This window comes from Ochotona curzoniae, unplaced genomic scaffold (genome assembly GCF_017591425.1).
Source record: "Ochotona curzoniae isolate NIBS_2020 unplaced genomic scaffold, NIBS_Ocur_1.0 scaffold_4505, whole genome shotgun sequence".
In the NCBI taxonomy this organism is placed as follows: domain Eukaryota; kingdom Metazoa; phylum Chordata; class Mammalia; order Lagomorpha; family Ochotonidae; genus Ochotona; species Ochotona curzoniae.
Window position 1 is genome coordinate 33,063,524 of NW_024467118.1, and position 27,053 is coordinate 33,090,576.

Consider the following 27,053-nt stretch of genomic DNA (forward strand, 5'->3'; position numbering starts at 1 on the left):
AAACTGGCACCCATATGAGATCCCAGCCCTTGGAGGTGGGAGATTACCCAATTGAGCCATTGTGCTGGGCCCACAGCATATGAATCCTTAGTGAAGCATTGTTTCTAACCAACAGTGAAGACAGACAACAAGCTACAGAAGAAAACCTCAGGCTTGATGAAGTCTACAACAAAGGCTCAGTTTCTACCTCATCCTATTACTGCCTAAGAATCCAGCTATAGGGGCCCAGCGCAATAGCCTAGAGGCTTAAATCCTTGCCTTGCATGTGCTGGGATCCCATATGGGAGCTGGGTTGTATCCTGGTGGCCCCTGCTTCTCATCCAGCTCCCTGCATGTGGCCTGGGAAAGCAATCGAGGACGGCCCAAAGCCTTGGGACCCTGTGCCGGTATGGGAGAGCCAAAAGAGGCTCCGAGCGCTTGGCTTCAGATCAGTGCAGCTCTGGCCGTTAAGGTTGCATGGGGAGTGAATCAACAGACGGAACATCTTCCTCTCTGTATATCTGATTTTCCAATAAAAATTAAAAATAAATCTTGAAAAAAGAATCCAGCTGTAAGTAGTTTGATTGAGTTTGTAGTGTCTTCACATCTCACAGTGAGGATTAGATTTATGAGTTATGGTGGAGTCATTCAAATCATAGATAGTCCTGCACAGTGCCCAAGCAATAGCTGTTCCAGAAAACTGCATGCACTGTGCTGCTGAGAAAGCAGCCTCTGGTTAGGGGAGGTCTGATGGCAGCAAGCGCAGGGTTGGTCTGCCGGGGTTTGCTTCCTGTGTCCTAATGTGTGATAGTTTGTGAACAGCCTGCAGCTCTCGCCATTTCACCATCTTCCTCTACAAATGGATCGGAACCAATGATTTTCGTATGTCTTGAGGACATGAAGCTTGTTTCTCTTCATGCAATGAGTTCAGCTGATGCTGTTGCCTTGGTGGCAGGATAATCTCCAACATCCCAGCAAGAAAGGACCTCTACTCCTGCTAGCCCCTGGCTACCCTTTGCCTTCCTGGCAGGTTCTGAGCAATTAAAGTGTATCGCAGCAACATTTCTTACTAATATTTGCATGGCTTCACTCTAAAAAGCTGAAGATCAAGACATTTCTTTTTTCTTTCTTTTTTTTTTTTTAGTTAGGAAGAAGAGACAATTGTTTAGTAAAGAGAACATTAGTGCTGAGATTGTGGCCAGATGTCAGGGCCAGGCCAGAAATCTTAGAACCACAGAGGATGGAGTAGCATCTGTGTTAGGCATGAAGGGGATGTCTCCCTAGGGCAAGTTTAAATTCCCTGTCAAGTCTCCTCAGTTCACTGGACCTCAATGGGAGCAGGAAATCATTAATTACTGACAACTCAGGTTCCAGTTCGTTTTCCAAAGCATTTCTTGTTTTTCAAGCCCTGTTTTCCCAGAACTAGCACATTGTGCTTCTTACTGGGAGGTGGGAAAAACCAATCAAGTACGAGTGGAAACCTTGAGCCCCTGGAGGTGAGCAAGGCTGGCGGTCCCGCAGCTTGGCAGGCAGCTCTGGGGAGGGTTCCCTGTGCTGCTGGGCTGCAGGCCGGCAGCTGGACCATTCTCCCACATGCCTGGTTTCTGACTCAGAGCTCCTAATGCCTCGTCGAGATTTTCTGGGCGGTAAAAGCATCGGTTGTCCTAACCAGGTTACTCTGGGCTACTTACTAGGTGGGAGCTGGTCACAAGAAAGACAAGACATGATTAGAAATACAAACATTTCAGCACCCACCCCTTTGGGGAGAGGGGAAGAGCTGGTGATTAGCTGAGTAACTGATCAGGCCTGTGGGATCAAGTTCTCATAAGAATTCCTAGGAGATGGGGTTCAGGGAGCTTCGGAGTAGTGAATGCTAATATGATACACCCCTAACTTCCTGGGGACAGAAGCTCCTGCCCTCAATACCCTTCCCGACTTGTCCCTCCAGAACTGCTGATCTGTCATGATAAATTGGGAATCACAAGTTAATTGCTTTCTTTGGTTCTGTGAGGCCATTTAGTGAGTCACTGAACCTCAGACGTGGGTTATGAAAACCTCTAAATGGTAGTCAAACTAGGCACAAGTGTGAGTAACCTGGGGACCTGCTAATTGCATATGGCATCTAAAGTGAGGGCAGGTGGAATTGGACCCGAGGGGAGAAGCAACAGAAGGCAGGGCTGCAAATTAGGAGGCTTGTTGAAGGCACAGGTAGGGAGACATGAAAGTTTACAGGCCAAGGCAGAGGAAGGCATGCTAGAGAGGAAAGGGATTTCAGAGATGTAGAAGAGTCAAAACTCACCTGGGTAAAGGGGAGGGAGGCTCCAGTTCAGACCTAGGGACAGCAGGAAGACCTGGACCAGGGCAAGAGAACCAAGAGGAGGTGTTGGCAGCTCAGCCTGGGGACCTTAAGACTTGAACAACAACCCAGGTATGGGCCAAGCTGATTATTGGATACACACGTAACAAGGGAAAATCTTACATTTTTAATTGCTTTTCTTCATTTATAAATGTTCCCACCCATCTCCTAGGCAATTAGCATCTATATGGCCTCAAAGAGGGCAGAATGCAACAGTAGTAACGAGGAAAAAAATGTTCATATCTATTTCTTTTAAAATTTCCAAACCAAGTGTTTGGAAATTGAAAGGTAAAGCCTGGAGTACAGCATAATTTAGAAGCTTATATTGTAAAAAGATGACAGTGCCAATATTCCTTTGGGCCCAATCAGTCAAGTATAAATCAGAGTTCTGGGCTCTTTCTCTAAGCTAAGGAACCTCATGTATTTATATACTGAAAGAATAACTGACCCAGATTGGAAAGCTATGTCCCATGACAACAGACTAGCATGTAAGATTTTAAGATTAATGGTTGCAGTTCACAGACGTTAACACTGAACTTATGAAGTTCAGACGTTGCTATGCATAATCTCTGGAGGTACTTTTATGGCTACAAGATGGGGAACAAGACGATTGTAAGTCTTTGTGTAAAGGGGCTTTCATTCTTGCACACCATTTTGATCTCATCTTACACCTGTGTCAATAACAGCATCTCCATCCCCAGAGAGTCCTTTCACAGCAGCGGTTAATGAAGAAACTTTCACGCTCTGCCTTCTGGCAGGACTTTATTAACCAGGAAGAATAGAAAACTTATTAAAAATGCAAGACTTAATAAAAATATGACCATTCTAAATATTTAAAGAAAAGATGCTGGAGTCCGTAATAGTATGCCTCCCCACAGAAAAAGGGCACGTAATGAGATGGAATGCTGCTATTCTTGGAAGAGGGTGGCCCCAAATAGGAAAGTCTCAGAAGTGGACATGTGTGTGATGAAGAGATCTGGAGTACGTTTGTTAAAGAGGAAGTCTAAGGTGAGCAGAGATTGAAATCTTGGTTCTACCAGTTGATTAACTCTGCAGCTGTAGACAAATTAACCCTTCTGTGCCTCCATTTCCTCATCTGAAAAGTGGAGTTTATTATTCTGGTAACTCATATCACAGAGTCGCTGGTAAGTATTGAGTTAATACATGCGAAACACTTGACACAATGCCCAGGACATGGTACTGATGGTCACTGCGGTTACAGAAAGTGGGTGGACACATTGACCTCAGCCAGAGATCTGGCACGCCCGAAGGAAGCCAAGGCCACGTACGGGCTAATGATGGACAAAAGCCAACATTCCCTGTCCTATCAGGATTCAAGCACGGCTGAAGCCAGCATCCATGTCAGAAGGGATATAAAATCTTTGTCTCCACTATTCAGCTTGTCTTTCCCACTCTCCTCTCCTGTTCATTGCTCCACTGCATGGGAAAGGGCCAGGAACGGACTTCCCTTTGAATAATAAAGTCCTGTTTGTACTTGGCTGGTATTTTCTTTCTCAGGTGGTCAGCAGATCTAACAGGTACCTACTAAATAAGAGTCTGCTGGCATTGCTGTTGCTGTCTGATAGAAAAGACTTGGCGGTAGGGGGACAGGTGTGGTCCTAGAGCCTGGCCTCCTGACTCAACACCTTTAGCCCTGAGAAAGAGAACTCTTCTCCAGGTGCAGGAGAGATGGATGACGGAGGGTCACAGATGGCCATGGATTCGACTTGAAAGGCTGGAAGCTGACCAAGAGTCTAATGACAGCCACTATTTTGAACAGCTGAATTAGCTGGGAGAGGGAACACACTACTTTTTACTTTAGAAATACTGCATTTGCTTCTTGGTGGGTATGCTAGCTCAGTCCCCGCAACCTCCACCGCCCGGGTTCGATCTGCAACAGCTGTTTCACATCAAACAGAAAAACCAATCAATACTTGTCACTCGACTAGCAGAATATCTAAAACCCAGATTTCTCATTTTCAAAAACGTATACCTCGTGGTTGCACATGAATATACACACAAGTACCTTCAGTTCATTTACAGGCTGTAGATAAGAGCGGTCAAGGCACAAGGTAAAACACACTCGGAAATGGGCCGGAAAACTGTCCGAAACTTCGAGGTAAAACGGACGGTAATGGCGGTGCAGCCTACGGTGAGCGGATGTGTGCACGCCTGAGTGTGCACAGTCAGAGAAGCCAACCGAGGGACCCGCTCACTAGGTGGCAGAAGTCCTCGCTGAGCTGACAACCCCGTCTGCCTCTCTAGGTCCGGGCCCAGTGCGGGTCTCACTCCTGGCTGAGGGAGCAACCTCCTTCTTCAGCGTGTTTAGATTGTTCCCTCGGGGAAGCACCCCGTCCCCGTTGTATTATGGTGTGCGTTCTTTGCTAAGCATCCCTGCCCTCCCTTCAGCCACCATAAACTCTAAAGCACCTTGTGTGCAAGGCAAATTCCGTAACTTAATCATTTTTGCAGTTCCTCTGGTGATAAACATACTCCATTCTACACGACCGGCTTTCAGTACATACCTGGCCCGTGTGTAAATATTTGTTCAATATTTGAGTGTGATCATTTACAAGAGTTAACAAAACATCTAAGTATTTGTTTTCTTAGCAGAATACGATGACTACTCTATGCTAATACATTTGTAATCCATGTTTCAAGGTCAAACACATCTGTAAATCAAACTTACAGGATATTACACTTTCTGAACCCAGATCTAAGTGCTTGCCACTGGGAAAGAACTTCAGCTTTTCCGGGATGTTCTCAAGGGCTGACACTTGCTGTAAGAACCGGCTGGTTTCTCTTTAGCTCGCGGCGAAGGCGCCCCTGTTATGCAGCAACTAGGAACTGCACGGAGACGGAAGAGGGGGGAGGGAGCGGGACGGCGAAGTGGGCGTGTTGTGTCCTTCCCACCAACCCGTAGTTCGAGGCGGACGCCCGGGCGGCGCGCGGCCGTTTGAAAAGCCGCGTGTTCAAGTAACGGCTGCGTGCGGGGGTGTGTGGCTGGTTCCGGGCGGCTGGCGGCGGCTGAGGGCGGCTGAGGGCGGCTGAGGGCGGGGCGGGCTCTTGCTGTGGGCCGCTCGGTGCCGGCTTCCAGAACGGCTGGCCTGGCGACGGCGGAAAGCGGGCTCCTCTGGACACCGCGGCCGGGGTGAGTCCGGGGCTCGGGGTGGGAACCCCGCGGCCGGGGTGAGTCCGGGACTCGGGGTGGGACCCCCGCGGCGGCGGTGAGGGTGAGTCCGGGACTCGGGGTGGGACCCCCGCGGCCGGAGTGAGTCCGGGGCTAGGGCTTCGGAGAGCGGTCCCCCCCATCCCCGGGCAGGGCAGGCGGCGGGCCGTGGGGTCAGCTCTGTCCAGCGCCCGGGAGCCCCGGGCCGCGTGAGGGGCGCTGAACGTCCGCAGTCCGCGGACCCGGACTTGCCCTTTCTTGACGTCCGACCTGCTTCTGGGTGTTCGCTGCTCTTTCTCGTGTTGTTTTCCCGCTTTCGGCCACCCACCCGTGCCTCGGCTTTGCACGCCGTGTCCTGGTGTCTGACAAGGAGTCATTCCTGAATGACGTGTGGCTGGGGTTGTGAGTGCTTCACGAGATGCTGGCCAGTCATCGCCCTAGTGTATCTTGATGTTGGCGATTTTTCACTGTTATCTAAATACGACCTTTCTGATTTGAAACTAGTGTTTTCCTTTTAGCAGTTAATGTCTGTAGAATGTATACAGCATACCATTGTGTGCAGAATCTACTAGAGTGGCTAGTGGCCAAGAACGCCACTCAGTAGACCAAGACCTAGACCTAACTCAGTGGTCAGTTCTCAGGGTTTAAACATGCCAGCAGGCACCGAGGTCAGCGAGGTCAGGTGACAGAGACACGCTGGTGACCAGTGTCCGCTTTATTATGCACAAGTTTGGGTTTTAAAGGGGAGGGCAGGAGGACTTCTTCCCGCAGACGCCATCGCAACCCTCCAAAGACAGTGTAATTGGCTAGAAAACACGTGTATTTCCCTTCCTGTTGGAGGTCAGGCCTGGAGGCTGTGCCTCTCCTCCTGGGCAGGTTAGCTCTAAATCAGCCCAGCAGGGCAGGGCCCTGGGGCCATTGTCCACAGTCAGTAACGGGAAAAGTTGCTTTGGGATGGAACGAACTATGGTGTATTTAGGTGCAAATACCTTATGAGAGTGGAGGTTAGGCTTGGAGTTTTCTAGGATATAGTGGACTGTTAAAAAGATCTCTGCTTGGGGGGGACCCCAGAGTGGAGCAGGCAGACAGGAGGAGGCTTGTATCCCAACCCTGAAGACTCTTAGATCCTCCCCAAGGACTAGCAGTACGAGCTCTGAGGACTACATCCCAACCGCCAAGGAGACCACAGGGAATTGGAGTGCCTTCGGAGAACTCCGAGGTCATCCACCTCCATTTGGATCTCCCACATGGGATGGAAGAGGCCCATACCCTGCCTTGCAGGATCCAAGGTCATTGGAACGACAACCAGGAGCACTGAGCGGTCTGCAGAAACAAAACAGTAAACTTCCTTCGGGACTAGGGAGAGGAGCTTTCTTTGGTTCTTGCATGGTGCCAACTTTGGGTCCCCACCCATCAGGATCCTCTAGAAACCCCCCAAAACAAACAAACAAACAAACAAACAAACAAAAACCTAAAATAGAGAACAGCAAGGAAAGCTTAGAAACAGGAAATGGGCAGTGAGGATGCACTTACAACTCACTGGGTGGGACACGAAGATTAGTTACTCCTCACTAGGGTATTGAAGATTTCTCTGCACACCCCTCTTAAAACTGTTCACCTAAACTGTTGACATGTCTTGTTAGAGTTATAGAGTTAGACTACCCAAGACAGCCAGGTTCTGCAAAATCATGCTTCAACGCTATAAACTGCTAAATACTAAAATTAAAATAGACATGGGACAGCTGAATAGTAATCTATAGCCATTTTAAGGTGTATAGAACCCAGTTGTATATAAACTAATAATTGTAATGTCAATGTAGAAGTCACAGGAGCGGCACTCTTTTTTTTTTCTCTCAACATGCTGGTTACACAATGCCATGTCAGCTAATTCCATTACGTTATAAATTGTTACTGATGTAATGTCAGGGTTTTTAATTGATTGGGAAGATACTCTGTCGGCTCTACCTTCAGACCAGAGACGGTCTCCCCAAGAAACTGTTGAACTTATCTGGGCAATAAGATGCTGGACTCTGTGCTTTGTAGATGCTTGCAAGGAAAGAATCTCAACTGAATTTGAACTGTGGTAATGCAACAAGAATCCACCATGTGGGGGGAGGGGACGGGTTTTGGGGAGAAGTGGGGGGAATCCCAGTGCCTATAAAACTGTGTCACATAATGCAATGAAATCAATAAAAAAAAAAATCTCTGCTTGAACCTAGTTTTTAATTGGAGATTGATTTGAAACAAAACAAAAATCCACCCCTTGGGCTGACAGGGAAAAGGCATTTGACTTCCCAGCACTCCTGCTTTTCAGGGGGTTTTTTGCATCTTGCTTTTGCTGGCCCCTCTTTTGGCTTGTGTTGAGTTTTTGTTGTTTCCGCCCTAAGTAATGTTGCTGAGACGCCCTGGGACTTGATCCTGTCTAACTGGGTTTACCGGGTGGATGGTCTTACTCAGGCTCTTAGCTGGAAGGCTGTGTGCTCCTCTGCAACTTGGGTTCCACACCTGCACCCACCTCTGCTATGAAGTGTAGGAGGCAGAGATAGCATTTATCTTTTGGTATAGTTGAGTGTTGTTTTTGTAATCTAGTGTGTAAATTATTGAAGCACAACTTTCAATCACTAGTAGTATGAAGGCAAATCATCTTAGCTCTAGGGCCCGGCGCCGTGGCCTAGCAGCTAAAGTCCTCACCTTGCATGCGCTGGCATCCCATATGGGTGCCAGTTCTAGTCCAGGCAGCTCCACTTCCCATCCAGCTCCTTGCTTGTGGCCTGGGAAAGCAGTTGAGGTCGGCCTAAAGCCTTGGGACCCTGTACCTGCTTGGGAGACCTGGAGGAAAGTTCCTGGCTCCGGCTGTTGCGCTCACTTGGGGAATGAATCATCGGATGAAAGATCTTCCTCTCTGTCTCTCCTCCTCTCTGTATATCTGACTTTGCAATAAAAAGAATAAATCTCAAAAAAAAATGTAGCTCTAGATTTTAATTTCCTTATTGTAAGTAAAATTGAAATAAGTATTTGTTGGTCTTTTTCAGCTCTCAAATTTTGTGTTTGTAATAAATGAATCAAAACATTACAGTAACTTTTTCTTAATGAGACCTGTTTTCTTTATAATTGCAGTGCAGCTTTCAGCTTATTTTCATCATTGGAGCTACAGTTGTTGTTAAAATGGAAGAAGTTAATGCTTTCAAAACACCAAGCAAATTACTTGAAAGAAGGAAATCTGGTAAGACAGCAGATGTCAGACTTCTTTGTTGTTGCTGTTAGAACTGTCTTAGTATTGTGATAGTTTGTTCCTATAATATGTACCATTCCCAAGCAGTTTACCAGAGCCCCCTTTATAATATTAATCTGAACAAATTGTAGCTCAAGATTTATGAGCTAGTTTTACTGACACTTTAGTGAAGTTTTTGCTGCTAAAGGGTCAGCTTAGCTTGAACCATTAAAGAAACTGCTTTCCTTTTCCTCCTCTCACCTGTGCGTTGTTGTTGTGAGGGAAAAATCTTTTACAAGGCCATTCAGTAGGCAAAGAAGTCTCCTCAACAAATAATTGGAAAACCATATGCAAAAATGAACTTTGACTCACAACTTAGACAAGCCTCAGTGGCTAAAATTGCAAAATTTCCAGGGAATTGTGCAGGAGAAAATGTTGTTCATTTCTACTTACCTATGTTGCCTTTGCATCCTGCAACTGTAATTTGACTCACGTTTTGTTAGCTTAATGTGTTGCTAAATAATAATAGTTGATCATGTTGGAGGCGAATAAACTGTTTTCCCCTCCAGTCTGTATTGTTTTCTTTCTTTTTCTTGCCTATTGCACTGGCTCCAGTAGCTCTTTGGATAAAAGTGGTGGACATTATTGCTTTGTTCCCACTGTTATGTGTGAGACGAAGCTTTTGACAGATGTCCTCACTGCTGGAGAACTTTCCTTCTGTTCCTGTTGAACTTTTACCAAGAGCTTTTTCCAAATTTAGCCGTAGGAAGTTTAAACATTAGGCCAGCTTTTCATTCATGAGGTGAAGCCGTTTGGTTGTGATGTATTTTATAATTTACCTGAATTGCTTTGCAAGTATTTTCTGTATCCATGAGGGCTATTGGACTACAGTTGTTTCTCTCTCTTTTTTTATTTTTGGAATGTGTCTCATTTTGGTAGCAGGAGTGTTCTTTGTTTATAAAGTGGTTGGGGGTGTTTTTTTCTTCTAGTGTGCAAATATGCTTTTCCTTAAGTCAGTGTGGAATTCATAATTTTACTTGTAATCTTGTGGAATTCACCAGTAAAGCTGACCTGGAGGCTTCTCTGGTGGCAGATTGTCCGTGTGGATTCATGGTTAAGGGAGGGAGAGGCTGTTCACGTTAGTTGTGTGTCATCCTTGGGAGCTTTGATGATCCTTTTCAGGGATCCTTTTCAGTCAGTTTTTAAGTTGTCATACGTTGGCCTAGTTTATTAGGCAGTGCTATGTAATTACTTAGGTTAAATGGGAACTTGTCTAAACGCGTCATCTAGTTTGCTTTCTGCCATGATGAGTAAGTTCTATTTTATACCTTTCAGTGTACTGGCCATCAGCTACATGTGATTATTGGGCACTGGAAATGTAATTCATGCTGCTAAGGAATTGAGTTTGCAGTTCAATTTAGTTTAATTTAATTTCAATCCAGATTTAAATAGCCATGTATGTCCAGTGATAAAACAGTCCAGATAGAGGCATTAGCAGTCAGAATGGATGAAAACAGAGTAAGATATAATTATACTGTTTATTATAAATTCTTTTTTTAAGATTTTTTTTTTTATTAGAAAGTGAGATATACAGAAAGAAAGATCTTCTGTCCGCTGAGTCATGCCTTAAGTGGCTGTGATGGCCGGAGCTGCACCGATCAGAAGCTAGGAGGCTGGAGCCTCTTATGGGTCTCCCACACGGGTACAGGGTCCCAAGGCTTTGGGCTGTCCTCAACTGCTTTCTCAGGCCACAAGCAGAGAGCTGGATGGGAAGCAGGGCTGTTGAGATTAGAACTGGCGCCAATATGGGATGCCAGCGCATGCAAAGCGAGGACTTTAGGTGCTAGATTGTTGCACCAGGCCCAATAAATTCATTTTAAGTATAAAGACACAAATATAGTAAAACCATTAAGGCGGAAACCCTTATCTATTCTAACACTAATCAAAATAGAGCTGTCTGGCTGTGTTAACATTATTTAAAGTGCACTTCAGAACAAAGATTTGAAAAAATGATGATATTAGTGTGGAAACAATGGTCTTACCCACTTTCCTATAGCCCTTGACCCTTTGTACCCTAATCAACTATGTAAGATTATCAATAAATAAACAAATTTTAAAAAAACAGAATACCACCCAAAATAGATACTTTATAATAAGCAAGAAGTAAATCTATGAAAAGAAATAACTATCTAAAATATGTATGTACCAAATAGCAGTACTTCAAAAAATGTGAGACAACAGCTGATTAAACTGAAGAGACACCCCACCATTGCAGTTGGAGACTTCATCATTTTTTTCTCAGTGATTATTAAACTAAGCAAAAAGAAAATAAGTATGGATATAGAAACTGAACAAAGCAGCATAAATGGGCCAGTAAGCTTCACTTAATTGACATTGATGGAATACTGCACCCACAACAGGTAGAAAATACAACCTTTTCTAGTGCATACAACACCAAGATAGGTAAAGCCTGAAGTCAGCTGACTCAGAAAAATATAAAATACCAGTCCTGAAAATGAAAAAGATATTAGAAGAGTACACGGAGTATTTGCCATACTGTTATGCTCTGAGTTTTACTTTATATTATTTGGCATTTAAAAATATTTCTACCTTAAGGGTCTCATCTGCTATTGTTTTATGGCACGTTTTGTTTATTTTTATTCTGGCATAGGTCATACCATTGCTGCATTTTGTTATACCTTTAAAGAGTATTTTTATTTTCCAAAGTGTTGAGTTCAGTTCAGGGCTATATCCCTGTTCTGTTAATTAAACTTTGGGACATTGAAAGGGGCTAGGAGATGACACAATTGGATAGAGAATATCATTCTATTCACTTATCTCCCAGCCTACAGCAAAAAAAGGAAAAAGTATTTTTATTGATGTTAAATCCACCTGCATGTTAGCCTGTTCCTTTTGAGACTTCATCTTAAGCTTTGTGAGAAACTTTTTCTTGAGTTAAAACTGAGCTGCACCAAGGCCTCAGGTTAAACAGAGCTGAGCCTGGCTGGTTGCTGATACAGGCACTGCTCCTGGACCCAGAGTGGTGTGCTATAAATTGTTTTCCTTCGGCACTTTCCCAGCTTTGGGGAGGGGAGTCTACCCATCAGCCTAGTACTTGACCTTCAGAACCTTGGCGCTAGGGCGTGTATTCCTCGTCCCTCTGCAACTTGAGCCCCTGCCTGCCTCCCTTCTTCGATTCTCCTCCATGGACATTGGTCACCCAGGCCTCTTTTGCCCTTTGAGCTCTGCCTCTGTTCTAGGAGACTGTTGAGCTCTGCTTCCTCTCTGTGCTATAGCCTGGAAACTGGCTTTGATTATGTTAGAGCGGTGATAGGTCTCACCCTGTTTCCTCTCTCCCAGGGATCACAGCCTTACCTTACTTGTCAAGTGTCTGAGAATCACTATATGTTTGAAGTTTCTTGGTTGCTCTTGGTGAGATGAGATGGCAGTTGCAGGTGCAGTGCTTCGTGAACAGAAGTAGAACCTCTTCTGTGTTATCTAAGTTCCTACAGTGCTGTGTAACACATGCTATAATTACCGCATCTAATGAGCTCTTAGATTTTTGTCTAAGGCACAAAAGCAAACCCCAGTATTTACATGAGAGATCTGTTTTGGCACATGCTGTGTAGCCCCAGAGTCAGCAAACTTCATCAAAAGCCAGATAGTACAGAGTTTAGGCTTTGCGGGCCACACTGTTTTACATCTTTTTACTTATTTGCTTATTTATTATTTATATATTTATTTATTTTTTAAGATTTATTTCATTTTTATTGGAAAGGTGGATATACAGAGAGGAGAGACAGAGAGGAGATCTTCTGTCCAATGATTCACTCCCCAGGCAGCCGCAAGGGCTGGAGCTGAGCCAATCTGAAGCCAGGAGCCTCTTCCGGGTCTCCCATGCGGGCGCAGGGTCCCAAAGCTTTGAGCCGTCCTTGACTGCCTTCCCAGGCCACAGGCAGGGAGCTGGATGGGAAGCGGGGCTGCCGGGATAGAACCGGTGCCCATATGGGATCTGGGGCGTGCAAGGCAAGGACCTTAACCACTTGCGCCACCATGCCGGGCCCACATCTTTTTATTTTTTAACAACTCCTTAAAAGTATGAAATGCTTATTAGCTTATAAACGGCACAAGACAGATCATTTTACCAGTTTTATTGTTTCTGTAGGAGATAGCTCCAAGGGTTTGTATGTAAAATTGGTGTTAGTAATTGTCATATTATTTGCCAAGAAGATTATGCCAGTTAACACTCATGCTCTCAATATGTTATTGCTGTGAGTGCTCTTTTGTAGCGGTGTTTTCAAATACTAATTTAATTTTTCTTGCTCATGTTTAGCATTATGTTCAACTCCATCTTTTACGATTCCTGCCTCTCCATTTATGCAGAAGCTTGGTTTTGGTACTGGGGTCAGTGTTTACCTTATGAAAAGGTGAGTATAAATTTCAGGTTGCCTTTTCTTATGTGAAGCCACAGTTCCACTGTACTTGACAAAAAGGCTATGGAAATTCAGATATTTACATTTGGGTTAAATTGCTGATCCTACTGACTGCTATGTTCTAGTTCTTAGAATCTTCGCTAACTTGTCCAGACCTATGTCTTACATACTTCTCTCTGTTTCTTCCTGATGCATTATTAAAGGAGAATTATTTTTTTCTTATGCTTTTTCTTTAGTTTCTATAAGAAGGGGAAATGACAGGAGAAATTGTGTGTGTGTTTTAGTAATCACACGATTGTTAGCTACAACTCCTCCTTGACATGTAGGTGTTGGATGTTGCTTTCCCAAGCTAACTATTTTACATAGGATGCAAATGTTTTTCTTTACAGTGGCATCACTATAATCTAAGATGGACAAATACTTGATTTTAAAGTAGGAAAATAGTGGCAAGGGCTTGTCCTGATGGAGCTGTCATGCAGTGAGTTCAGCTGCCAGCTGTGACACTGCTATCCTGTATTAGAGCACCAGTGGGCTCTCCCGATCCATTCCCTGCTAATGTGCTTGGGAAAACAGTGGAAGATTGCCTGAGTATTTGGGCCCCTGCCACTGCTGGGCATTCCTGGCTCTGGCCAGACCCAGTTCTGGCTCCATGGCTGTCCTGTCACCATGCCTTCAGAAACCAAAAAAAAAAAACGGAGGGGGTTTGAAGGATTTTATTTGTTTGAAAGTAATGCTAGCTCCAATAAAATAAGTTAAAAAGTAATTTTGTACATAGTTTTATGTTAAGTAGCAGGTGACCAAGGCAGTATTTGTTCCTTAATACATTCTTAGAATCAACCTGATTAGCTCAACCCTACCTGTCAGTTTCCAAATAGATATGCTTCCTGTAGCAAGAAGCTAATGAGAATGGGCCATCAGTTATATACAAGTTTGAACACCCAGGTGTTAATTGTGTTTGCATTGCCATTTTTAATTAGTAAACACTTGTTTGTTTTTTTTTTTGGTAGCTCATATTATTTTGAAAGGTAACAATTTTTGCTACTCTTCACTCCTTTTTTTGTTTTGTTTTTAAGTATTTTTAAAAATATAAAGTGTATTTTTAAAAAGTAATGTATGTGATATATGTGGCATGGTGAAAAGATTTGTGTAGCTGATCTTGAAAAACCCTACCATGTTCTATGCAGCCTGTCAACCTGGGATTTGCTATGTAGATAACCTAGAGATTTCTTTTGCTTTTCTGCAGAATTGGCTATCCTGTTTCTCTGTATTTGTGCGTTTTTGTTTTGTTTATCCCATTTTGGATAAGGAAATCTGGTAATTCCCCATGAAAAGGTACACAGGAGATTTTTGAATATTTGCATTTTTCTAAATATTTTCATTTTTTCCTCATGCTTACAGGCCCTTTTCTGGTTTGGAATTATTGGAAATAATTTTCTGGTAGAATTTTGAGACTGTCAGTCACTTACACTGTTGCTGTAGAAAGTCTTGAATCCTTTCTGATTGTTGATTGTTTTTATGTGATCATCTGTTCTCTGTCCCACCCTCTGCCCTACATCTGTATTCTGTGCTGGTTGTAGTGTCCTGAAAGTCCACAATGGTAGGCCTGAGTGGGGGACCTTCCTAGCAGGTTCTGTTTTTAAATTTTTTAACAGTTGTTTTTTTTTTTTTTAATTTAAATACTTTTTTTTTTTTTATTAGAAAGTCAGGTTTACAGAGAGAGAGATCCTCCACACGCTGGCTCACTCCCCAAGTGGCCACAAAGGTTGGAGCTGAGCCAGTTGGGAGCCAGGAGCTTCTTCTGGGTTACCTATGCAGGTTCAGGGTCCCAAGGCTTTGGGCTGTCCTTGACTGCTTTCCCAGACCACAAACAGGGAGCTGGAAGGGAAGCAGGGCTGCTGGGATCCCAAGGCGAGGACTTGAGCTGCTCAGCTACTGCACTGGGACCCTGTTCTTAAATTTTTGAGAAAGTAAATTTTTAAAATCTCTTCAGTGATTTCACTGCTTTTTCCCCTCCCTCTTCTCCCCCTGGAATCCTATCTGGATGTTGAATTTACCAGATGGATCTCTGATGTACCATTTTTTGCTTGATTTTCTGTTTTCTATTTAGTTCACAGGTTCTCAATTGCTAAGCCCTGGACTCTGGACCCTTTGTTTTTCTTATCAGCTTATGTGTACCTATACTAACTGTCTTTGGTGATCTGCTCTACTCATAATTAAATGCCTACCTTGTCAGACGAACCTTTCCTTTTGTTTTACCTGTTTTCTTTTTTTAGGCCTTAAAACATTCACTACCAGATGTTTGTAAAATGGCTCAATCTTCCTGGGGAGAATAAAAAGTTTAGATTTCTTTCATTTGTGTGTTTATGGGGGTACTTCAAAAACTTCATGGAAAGTTGAATTAAAAGGTAAATTTATTTCTGTGCAAAAAAAAAAAATTTGAAATCCATTTGTTGGAAGTACCTTCGTGTTTGTTGAAGAACAGCTTGCTATTCTTTGAGTTCTACAGAAAGTTGTGGAAAGTGTGTATAAGGAAGGAACTGTTTTGCACCAGAATAAACTTACCTTCTGATTTTGTGTTGTAGAGTCTTTTGAAGTTCCCCCATTTATGGGGTGTTTTTAGTGTATCTTTTCAAGTTGAATTTCTTAGTGATTAGTAGTGTTACCACTTTAATTTCATGTAACTAATCTCCAGTCCATAAAGTTAAATGTTTGGCAAGTAATTGGTAGTCTGACATGTTTGAATAGAAAAATTTAGAAGGGCCAGTGTAGTGACTTAACAGGCTAATCCTCTGCCTGCAGCATCAGTATCCCATATGGGCACCAGTTCATGTCCCAGTTGCTCCATTTCCCATCCAGCTCCCTGCTTGTGGATTGGTAAAGCAGCAGAGAATGACTTAAGTCCTTGTGACCCTGTACCCACATGGGAGACCCAAAAGAAGCGCTTACCTTCAGATTGGTTTAGCTCCAGCAGTTGCAGCCATTTGAGGAGTGAACTAGTAGATAAGATTCTCTGTTTCTCCTTCATATAAAAATATGCATTTCCAAGAAATAATAAATCTTTGGAGAACAAAAATTTAGAGAGTAGTGTGTTCCATGGCTAAACTTGTTCTCTCCCCCAGTTCATGGATATCCAGTTTTCCTGCTGGGTCAGAGATCCGTCTCCCAAGTGAAAGGGACGTGGAGCAGAGGTGATGAGTGCACATTATTTAAAAAAATTTTAAACAGTAAGTTTCTTACAGAAAATATATGAAAGTAGAACTGATTAAAAATGCTCACGTCAATTTAAGAAATGTTAAGCCAAGGCTCTAGCTTCTGCTGGAGAAAACAAAATCGCTAACAGGGTTATTCACCATTTGGAAGCTCTTGTAAATTTTTTGAAAATGTATTATTTTTAATTTCTGTGTTTTTAAAGTTTATACATGCATATACACACATTTTTAGATCTCCAAGAGGTTTGTCTCATTCCCCCTGGGCTGTGAAAAAGATTAATCCTATCTGTGATGATCATCATCGAAGTGTGTATCAAAAGAGACTAACTGATGAAGCTAAGATTTTGAAAAGCCTTCATCATCCAAATATTGTCGGTAAGTTTAAATGTACTTGTACTTGGCAGCAGTGTCTGGTATATTATTCTGTTTGTCTTGAGTTTATGTTCTTGGTTAATTGGTTTCACTGATAAAAATGAAGAAGGGCTTGGGGGTTAGCAAGAATAAAATTTATATGTGCAGTCCAAAATAAAATTTGCATATATACATATTTTTAAAGATTTATTTTTATTGCAAAATCAGACATTTAGAGAGGAGGAGAGGAAAAGAAAGCTCCTCCATCTGATGATTCACTCCCCAAGTGACCACAAGGCCAGAGCTGAGCCGTTCTGCGCTGGGAGCCAGGAGCTTCTTCCGGGTCTATCACGCAAGTGCAGGGTCTCAAGGCTTTGGGTCATCCTCGACTGCTTTCCCAGGCCACAGGCAGGGAACTGAACAGGAAGTAGGGTAGCTGGGGTTAGAACCAGTGCCCATATGGGATCCTGGCATGCTCAAGATGAGGACCCCAGCCACTAGGCCACTGTGCCAGGCCCAAAGTTTCCATATATTTTTACATTTAGGGGAATAAGATACACTTACTATGGTGCCGGTACTATGGAGATTTCAGGAATATAAAATGATCTTCATGTAGGTAATTTAAATTTATTAAATAATTTTCTTGGAATCATAGGAGTAAAAATATTTTAATTTGGGACACATGGAAGGCATTCACATTAAATATGTTAGATCTACAGGATTTTGTAAACAACAGGTATTTTATTATATTACACTCGCACATGTAGGTCCAGAACCATGTTGTTAATCTCATTCCTGTAACAAGCATAGATGATTGATTTTTCCTGATTCTAGAAAAGAACTGTTGTGTTTTCTGTAAGGTTATCGTGCTTTCACCGAGGCCAGTGATGGCAGTCTGTGTCTTGCTATGGAGTATGGAGGGGAGAAGTCTCTAAATGACCTAATAGAAGAACGAAACAAAGACTGCCAGAAGCCTTTTCCAGCAGCTGTAATTCTAAAAGTTGCCTTGAATATGGCAAGAGGATTAAAGGTAATGACATATTTTGTCACTTTTGTGGAATATGAAGAAATTGAGCATTTTATATACTGAATCACAAGGTGGGACGGTTTTTCTCTTTTTTGTTTTTATAAATATTTATTTATTTTTACTGGAAAGTCAATTATACAGAGAGGAGAGACAAAGATCTCCTGTCTACTGATTCACTCCCCAAGTGAATCAGCCAGAGCTCAGCCAATCCGGGGTCAGGAGCCTCTTCCGGGTCTCCCATGTGGGTCCAGGGGCCCAAGGCTTTGGGCCATCCTTGACTGCTTTCCCAGGCCACAAGCAGGGAGCTGGGTGGGAAGTGGGGCTGCTGGGATTAGTACCGGCACCGACATGGGATCCCAGTGCATGCTAGGCAAGGACTTTAGCTGCTAGGCTGCCATGCCGGATCTGACAGTTTTTCTCTTAAAAGAGGAAGTTCTTAAAAGTCAAAGTCTTCATGTAGTCTATCGTGTTGTGCTATGCATTATTTATTTTTGATCAACCTAGGCCCTTCATGTTGCTCCCAGGTAACCTCCCAAGTAGCTTAGCTATAGAGATCACCTGTTAGATTTGCTTAAACAAATCACTGCGTTTCATACAGCAAACCTCCTAATGGTTACTTTATGGGATATTGTTGTTAAATTTTGCAACTCATAGGTATATTTTATAGTTCTGATAAAAAAAGAAACTTTCAGTGTTAGGCAAAAAAATTATGCTTTATATAGACACAGTGAAAGGATTACAAAAACTTTATATACAAAATGAACATAAACACAAGTAATGGTGACCGATAACTTTTTGGATGACTCGAAAGCAGATTACATACTGGAATACTGATCAAAGTGCATGTTAAGGACTCCAGTGGGGGCAGGCATTTGACCTAAAGAAGAACATACTGTCCCATGTCCTAGTGCCTGTGACAGCTGACTGTGTACCTTATTCTTATGCAGATTCTGGGAGACAGTGGCGACAGCTCAAGTGATAGAGCTAGACTGAGTTATTGGCGCTCGGCATTGGCCACCCTCGACTTCTGTGGGCATTCAGGGAGTGATCTCCTGCTGCTTGATTTTTAAAAACAACAAAATTGATATATGAATCAGATTGAAAAAAAATCAGTTTCTGAAAATTGCAAAATTATTTCTAAAAATTAGCCTCAAGTAAAACTGAAGTATATTTTGTAATCTGGAGTGGCATCTTCTGATGCAAAAGTATTAGGGATGGGTTTGAAAATCCTAACATGTCTGCAAATCTACTTTAATAGACAGTCTTTTTAGGGTGGCCATTTGGCACAACTTAGGGTGGTTGTGTCCCCATCTGATTGCCTGGATTTGTGTCCCAACTCTACTTCCAGTTCCAGATTCCTGATGATGCATAGGGTGGGGAGCAGATGTGATGGCCCAAACACTTCTGTTGCTCCATCCCATGTTGGAAACCTAGGTTGAATTTTTAGGTCCCTGGCTTCAACCTAGCCAGAGCCTGACTATGACAGCAGTCATTTGGGGAGTGCCAGTAAATGGGAGATGTCTTATTTCAAATTAAAAAAAAAATTGTATCTTCTAGATTTTTGATCCATATGGCAGATGTTTTCTTGGTCTAGATTAACATAATTTAAAATTATGGGGTAAATATAAGCTTGTAGTTTTGTATGAAATATATATTTCACTAGTTTGTATTTCTACTCATAGTGTAAATGCTGTACTGTTTTCAGTATCTTCACCAAGAAAAGAAACTTCTTCATGGAGACATAAAGTCTTGCAATGTTGTAATTAAAGGTGATTTTGAAACAATTAAAATCTGTGATGTAGGAGTCTCTCTACCATTGGATGAAAATATGACTGGTAAGTAGTTCTTAACATTTTTAGTTTTTAAATACGTGATTCAAAAATCAACTGTGTTTAGAGTATATAAAGTCTCCCTTTTCTGTCTTGTTTTTCTCTCAATCTCTGGTTTCCACCATTACCACCATGAATTACTTGCTTATTAGTATGTGTTTTAACTTCTCAGTGGTAAAACATTAAGGAATAGAAAAAAAAATAGTTTTATGAAGGGAGTTATATAGCATAAGTAAAATTAGAAGATTTAAAAGCTGGTAGAAGGGCTGGGCGCTGTAGCATAGTGGCTAAAGTCTTTGTCTTGCACACCTTGGGGATCCTATGTGGGCGCTGGTTCTAATCCCAGTGGCCCTGCCTTCCATCCCTGCTTGTGGCCTGGAAAAGCAGTCGAGGATGGCCCAAAGCCTGGGACCCTGGATCCACGTGGGAGACCTGGAAGAAGCTCCTGGTTCCTGGCTTTGGACGGCTCATCTCCAGCTGTTGCAGCCACCTGGGAAGTGAACCAGCAGATGGAGTATCTTTCTCTCCTACTCTCCTACTCTTTGCAAAGATTTGCCTTTCCAAGTAAGATAAATAAATCTTAAAAACAAACAAAAAACCTAAGGAAAAGAAAATTTCAAAGTTAACCACATTTAGGCCATACAAGAAGCCCTACTGCAAAAAAGAGAAGAAATAGCCCAATACTAGAAGTGTTTTTTTTTTTTTTTAAAGATTTATTTTTATTATTATTTTTTTTTTCATTGGAAAGGCGGATATACAGAGAGGAGAGACAGAGAGGAAGATCTTCCGTCCGATGATTCACTCCCCAAGTGAGCCGCAACGGTCGATGCTATGCCGATCCGAAGCCAGGAGCCTCTTTCGGGTCTCCCACGCGGGTGCAGGGTCCCAAAGCTTTGGGCCGTCCTCTGCTGCTTTCCCGGGCCACAGGCAGGGAGCTGGAAGGGAAGCGGGGCTGCCGGGATTAGAACCGGCGCCCATATGGGATCCCGGGCGTGCAAGGCGAGGACCTTAACCACTTGCGCCACCGCGCCGGGCCCTAGAAGTGTTTTAAGATCATAAAGTTTTTTGTTTGCAGCATTGCAGACTTCTAGATTTAAATTGATGTCAATGATTGTCTGTACTAGGAGCCAGGAACTCCATCTGGGTCTCCCAGCCGGGTGGGTAAGAGTCCAAGTACTTGGACCATCTTCTGCTACGTTCCAGCCACATTAGCAGGGAGCTGGATTGGAAGTGTAGCAGTTGGGACTCAAACTGGTGCCCCTGAGGGATGCTGGCACTGCAGGCAGAGGCTTAATCCATTATAGTACAATGCTGATCCCTTAAATTAATAGCCACAGTGCCAGCCATTGTTATTAACTAGGTTAAGCTTTTGTCTGCAGCTGTTCTTTCAATCTAGCTCCCTGCTGATTTGCCCTGGAAGGCAACAGAAGATGGCCCCTACCACTTATTTGGGATGAAGCTCCTGGCTGTTCCAGCCATTTGGGAAGGGAACCAGTGGATGGAAGATTTCTGCCTCTTCCTCTGCCATTCAAATAAATCTCTTAAAAATTTCTTCAGCTACCCCAGTCACATTCCTTGTGCTTAGTAGCTGCATCTGGTTAGTGATTACCATATTGGATAAGGCAGCTTAAGAACATTTTTATCAATGCATAAAAGTCTCTTGGACATTACTGCTCTGGAGAGACTTGCAGGAACGATTAAATACTGCAGCTCAGAAATGACAGAAGTCACTTCCATTCATAACTCACTGGGCCAGAAATACTTATTTGGTACCACCTACCCAGGTCAGAAGTGTAATTGTGGTCTGTGTCTAGAAGATGGCAAACTAGTAACTCCCCTAATGGTAGAACCTTTCTGGAGGACAGCTTTGAAATCTGTGTTTTTGTTTACTTTTATTTATTTGAAAGGCAGAATCTCCCAAATGCTTGCAATACCAGTGTAGTTCCAGGCCACAGGCAGGTGCTCCAGCCACATGGCTGAGAGAGACCTACCCGCTACTCCCTTGCGGTGTGTGCGTTTACAGGAGGAAGCTGGAATTAGGAGCACAGCCAGTACTTGAACAGCACAGGAACGCAGATCTGGGACAGAAGGGTCCCAGCAGCATCTGTAACTGCCACTTCAAAAGGGCAAGTATACTATTGGAAAGGCTCTGCCCTCTGGCCTTCCCAAGAATTTATTTCTGTGAAATAACAGGGTGGCCTAGGCATGAAAAAAATGTTACTATTTCATCTCAATAAAATCCCATATACTCTTAAGTCACAGTGCATAACTAGGAAATATTTTTTCTATAATATTTTCTATAATAGTCTATTAATGGACTGTTATAGACTAGGGATAGAAGACTTGAAACCCATATGACTGAAGCCAAAGCAATAATAATCTGAAAAATACTAACACATTAAGTCTTCTCTGCTACCCAGCATAAAACCGATAAGCCCCAGGCTTGTTTTCTTATAGGTATGTGTAAGGTTAATTTTCAGGCAGTAACATTTCATCAAGATGAAAATTTTGATGTGGATTTTTCAGTAAAACATTTGTGTAAGGAAAATGTCTCCGCAGTGCCTGTGCTTGCATTCAGATAGTTTACTGTTGTCAGCGTGACAGCCCTTCAGCTATTAAAGCCAGACAGTAATGACCAAGGCTTTCTGTTTGTGAGAAAAATTGTTGCTGATTGCTTCAAATGTAATCATATAGTAGAGAAGATGTTTGGTTTTTTCTTTTTTACTAATTGTGACTGAAGTAATGAGTGTTGCAAAAATGTGATAGAACTAGAACTAGAATTACTCATCAATAAGAGGTAGTGTCATTTATCACTAGCACATAAAACTCCATGAAAGCATCTAAGCATATTGAGATGAAGATAAAATAGCACTTATAAGTGTGGATTTATATACCCATAAAAAAATGGAAAAACTACAATGAAATCTTTCAAGCTTTATTTGTAAGTTTTTATCTAATTTTTGATTTTTCACATGCAACACCCAAAATATGTATAGGTGTCCTGTGAAGAGCCAAATCTTAACTTCCACACATTATCTTAAGATTTATTAGCTTGCTTGCTTACAGATAGTAATACTAAATCCATGTCAGGCCCTGGGCTTAGTGAATATAGAGGAGGCGGATGGACACAATCCCGGCCTTGTGACAGATAGCATCGAAGAATGGGACATAATGTTCAGGCTGAGAACTGAAGGAAAAGTAGGAGCTCTAATTTTTATCATTTTCCAAATTGGGATAGTGTTTAAATTTGAATTCTCTGAATAGTAAAGGACAATAAAATACAAATTGATTTGTTTTTTTTTTTTTTTGTTTTTTTTTTTTTATTGTTGCTTACATTGTATTATGTAGTACAGTTTTATAGGCGCTGGGGATTCCCTCCACCCCTCCCATACCCCTCCCCCCATGGTGGATTCCTCCACCTTGTTGCATAACCATAGTTCAAGTTCAGTTGAGTACAAATTGATTTGTATCAACAAAAATTAAAAAAAAATTGATTTCATAAATCTTACCAGAAACCACCCATGTTCATAGACAATAAATCAGTAACATTTGGTAAGCTTACTTCCATTCTGCTGAATTACTCATCATAAACTGGAGCAATATAAGTTGGTTAACAGATTGTGGGTGGTTAGTCTCAGATTAGTGCTATTAGAGCCTCAGAGTTCTAGAAAATTTTCAGTCTAGTGAATCTCTTTGGACAAGTCTTCTCGCTTATTCTGTTACCAGAATAAGTGAAATTAGTTACTGCATTTCAATATATTAGCAGTAATAACTGGAAAATGAAAATGTTAAAAATCCCATTTATAAGTGGTAAAACTCCCACATATCTAAGAATAAGGTATCACTGAGAGAATAGGATGTAATAAATGGGAAAATATATTATGATGTGTGGATTGGAAGAATCAGTACTATTACTATTGTTACAATTCTGAAATTGATCTGGAGAGTCAGTCTAATCCCTAACAGGGTACTAACTGGATTTTTTTCATTGAAACTGACACAGCGGCCTATGAGGCAACTGGAGGTGAGTAGACCTGGCCATTCTGGGCAGTGGTTCAGGAATGACCCTTCCTTTTCCAGTTTAGCAATCATGGAAGAAGACAAATGACACCTCTTGTAGCAAAATGACAGCTTAGTTCACTAAATTAAGAAACTTGACAGGGTGTGAAGTAGTCTTCTTAAAGGTCAAATTAGCTGGCAATTCTTTGCATTCACACAGGGCAGTCTGGTTTCTAAGTATGTATTCTTGATATCTACATACTTTATATTTCTGCCACTTGATAAAAAAGAATTTTATCTCCAGATCCTTCCCAACTGACTGGCTTTTTCAGTATTTACCAAATTTTTAAGGAAAAATGTAATTCTGAATTATGAGATTGAATATTGTGATGATTGCTAGTAACATTAACCTGTGAACAATCTGTTTAAGTCATTTGCACATTTTTCTTTTTATTTTTCTAAAGATTCTATTTTTGTTGGAAAAGCAGATTTACAGAGAGGAGAGACAGAGATCCATTCGCTGGTTCACTCCCCAAATGGCTGCCAAAGCTGGGCTATCTTCCATTTGCTTCCCAGGCTACAAGCAGGGAGCTGAATGGGAGGTGGTTCAGCCAGGATATGAACTGGTGCTCATATGGGATCTAGGTGTGTGCAAGGATTTAGCCACTGAGCCCTCAGGCCGGGTCCTCAGTTTTCTTTAGTTGCCTGCCAGTTCTTCAGTGTTTTTATTGCCTTCTTTCATGACCATTTTTACTTGTATCTTTGTTTCAGTGGCTGACCCCGAGGCCTGTTACATTGGCACTGAGCCATGGAAACCCAAGGAGGCTTTGGAAGAAAATGGTATTATTACTGACAAGGCAGACATATTTGCCTTTGGTCTTACTCTATGGGAAATGATGACTCTATCTATTCCACACATTAATCTTCCAGATGATGATGATGATGATGATGATGAAGGTATGAGTACAATTTAAAATAAATCACAATCTCTTCACACTAAAGATTAGCTTATACAATCAAATCCTTCCATAAAGTTAAAATTTTAAAGGGCAAGTTAATTAAGTGCCATAGTTTATTTTTCCCCAAAGATTTATTTTGAGTGGACAGGCAGATTTACAGAGGAGACATCCACTGGTTCACTCCCCAGATGGTCGAAATGGCCTGAGCTGAGCCTATTGAAAGCCAAAAGCCAGGAGCTTCTTCCTTGTGTTCCATACCAGGGCAGGGTTTACTGCTTTCCCAGGCCACAGGCAGGGAGCTGGATGGGAAGTGGAGGAGCCAGGACATGAACTGGCACCTATATGGGATGCCGGCATTTGCAAGGCAAGGATTTAGCCAGTAAGCTATCACACCAGGCACAGTGCCACAGCTTCTAGATTGTACCAATACTGATGACAAATTTGGTACCATCTAGTTTAATCTCCCACAAATGAGATGTAAATTGACTTTAAAAAATTCCAGTTTTCAGCAAGTTATCCTAACCAAAAAAAATATCTCAACCTGAGAAAAAAGCATTGAAGAGTCAGATGCGGGCCCGGCGCGGTGGCGCAAGTGGTTAAAGGTCCTCGCCTTGCACCCCCGGGATCCCATGTGGGCGCCGGTTCTAGTCCCGGCGGCCCCGCTTCCCTTCCAGCTCCCTGCTTGTGGCCTGGGAAAGCAGTCGAGGACGGCCCAAAGCTTTGGGAACCTGCACCCGCGTGGGAGACCCGGAAGAGGCTCCTGGCTTCGGATCGGCATGGTATCGGCCCGTTGCGCTCACTTGGGGAGTGAGTCATCGGACGGAAGATCTTCCTCTCTGTCTCTCCTCTCTGTATATCCGCCTTTCCAATGAAAAAAATAATAAAAATAAATCTTTAAAAAAAAAAAAAAAGAGTCAGATGCAGGGTAAGTAGTTGATAATCCATAAATTTAAAATAGTAGTGCATTCAATAACAGGTCAGTGGCTGTGGTATAGTGGAAAGCATTCTGGATGATAAATTCTTACCTCAATCGGGTGAATAATTAAGCTTTTCTGTGACAATAATTGTTTTTCAAACAGATAAAACTTTTGACGAGAGCGACTTTGATGATGAGGCATACTATGCAGCTCTGGGAACCAGGCCACCTATTAATATGGAAGAATTGGATGACTCGTACCAGAAAGTCATTGAGCTTTTTTCTGTATGCACTAATGAAGACCCTAAAGATCGTCCTTCTGCTGCACACATTGTTGAAGCATTGGAATTAGATATCTAGTGATGACCTCATTTTCATGACCTTGGCATGTAGCTTGGTTTGTGTACATAATTCTTTATTTGATCTTTTTATACTTTGATGTTATTAGACTATGAAAGGAGGCTGTTTGAGGACCATAACACTTTAAAAATTGGACAACTATTTCAAATATGTCTTGTATAAATAAGTGTTCTTTAGAGTTCAGCTCTGTACTTTAACACTGTTCATAAGGACTTAAAATCCTAGTAGTAAATACTATAAACTGCATGTGAATTTCAACTGAGTAACCATTACTTTTGTTAGAGCTTTCTAAAAATATTCTTTTAATGGAACTATGAAAATGAGCACTTTTATACAATACGAAATGCTTGTATTTTAAAACTGGAAACTGTATGCTGATCCAAGGCCATCTTAATGTACATACTTTACTTAAGCTAATATACTTATTAGCTTTACTTAAGCTACATACTTTACTTAAGCTAATATACTTATTGAACTGTCACGGGAACCTTAACTCATTGGATATCTAGGACAGCTTATACAATCCTGTATCTTCCCAGATCTTTAGTTTTAATTTATTAAGTGTATTTTCTGCACTGAAGTTCCTTTTAGATTTTGTTACTAATGTATATCCTAAGCATTTTACAGCTGTGGTATAAAAAGAAAAACTTAAAGGGGATGATCTACAATAAATGACCTTTTTGGCACCAAGCGGCATCTTGACATTACTTTATACACCAGTTGAGTGTGTCATTGAACTTCCGTGAATGTGTGTACCTTTCTTTCCTTCTTCTGGCCTTGTTTATCTGTAAAATGAGGTCGATTTAGATCAGCTGTTTCTGTGAGACACAGTCCCCTGGGAATTTAAAAACTAGGATTACAAGTTTGAATGGAAGTGGCATGCCCAGATGTGGCTGTAGACAAATTTTTATCTTTAATTTTTGTAGACAAAATTTGTAAAGTTATTGTGACTTGGCAGTTCATGGAATAGCAGCCACTCACTGCATTCTGGAACTGTAGAAAATTCTGGTATTCACTGAAATGTTCCTTTCAATAAGACTGTTCCAGGCAGTGATTACATAAACACTAACTAGCATATCTTCCTTTAAAATGATAAAGTGACAAAGTAAACTAAAAGTTGGCTTAAATTAGATAACTCTTATGTATTTTACACTTGTATAGTAAATAAGGTCCATTATCGTCACTGACTTACATATTGTGTCACTAGGTTTGCAAGGCTAACGAAGAAGCTTCTCCCAGCCCATTCTTTGCCTAG

At 42.1% G+C, this 27,053-nt stretch overlaps 1 protein-coding gene and 1 non-coding gene across 2 annotated transcripts; both read left to right on the plus strand.

The window, feature by feature from the left end:
- Positions 1-5,406: 5,406 nt before the first annotated feature.
- On the plus strand, positions 5,407-26,923 carry PBK (PDZ binding kinase). The gene is made up of 9 exons (XM_040966102.1): positions 5,407-5,486; positions 8,622-8,727; positions 13,049-13,142; positions 16,590-16,732; positions 17,569-17,738; positions 19,441-19,570; positions 24,335-24,520; positions 25,602-26,193; positions 26,239-26,923. The coding sequence occupies exons 2-8, from the start codon at positions 8,670-8,672 to the stop codon at positions 25,796-25,798; spliced, it is 978 nt and encodes a 325-aa protein (XP_040822036.1). The 5' UTR covers positions 5,407-5,486; positions 8,622-8,669; the 3' UTR covers positions 25,799-26,193; positions 26,239-26,923.
- LOC121146916 lies at positions 11,435-11,569 on the plus strand. Its single transcript, XR_005882290.1, has one exon. It is a non-coding gene; the product is annotated as a small nucleolar RNA SNORA36 family (small nucleolar RNA).
- Positions 26,924-27,053: the final 130 nt, after the last annotated feature.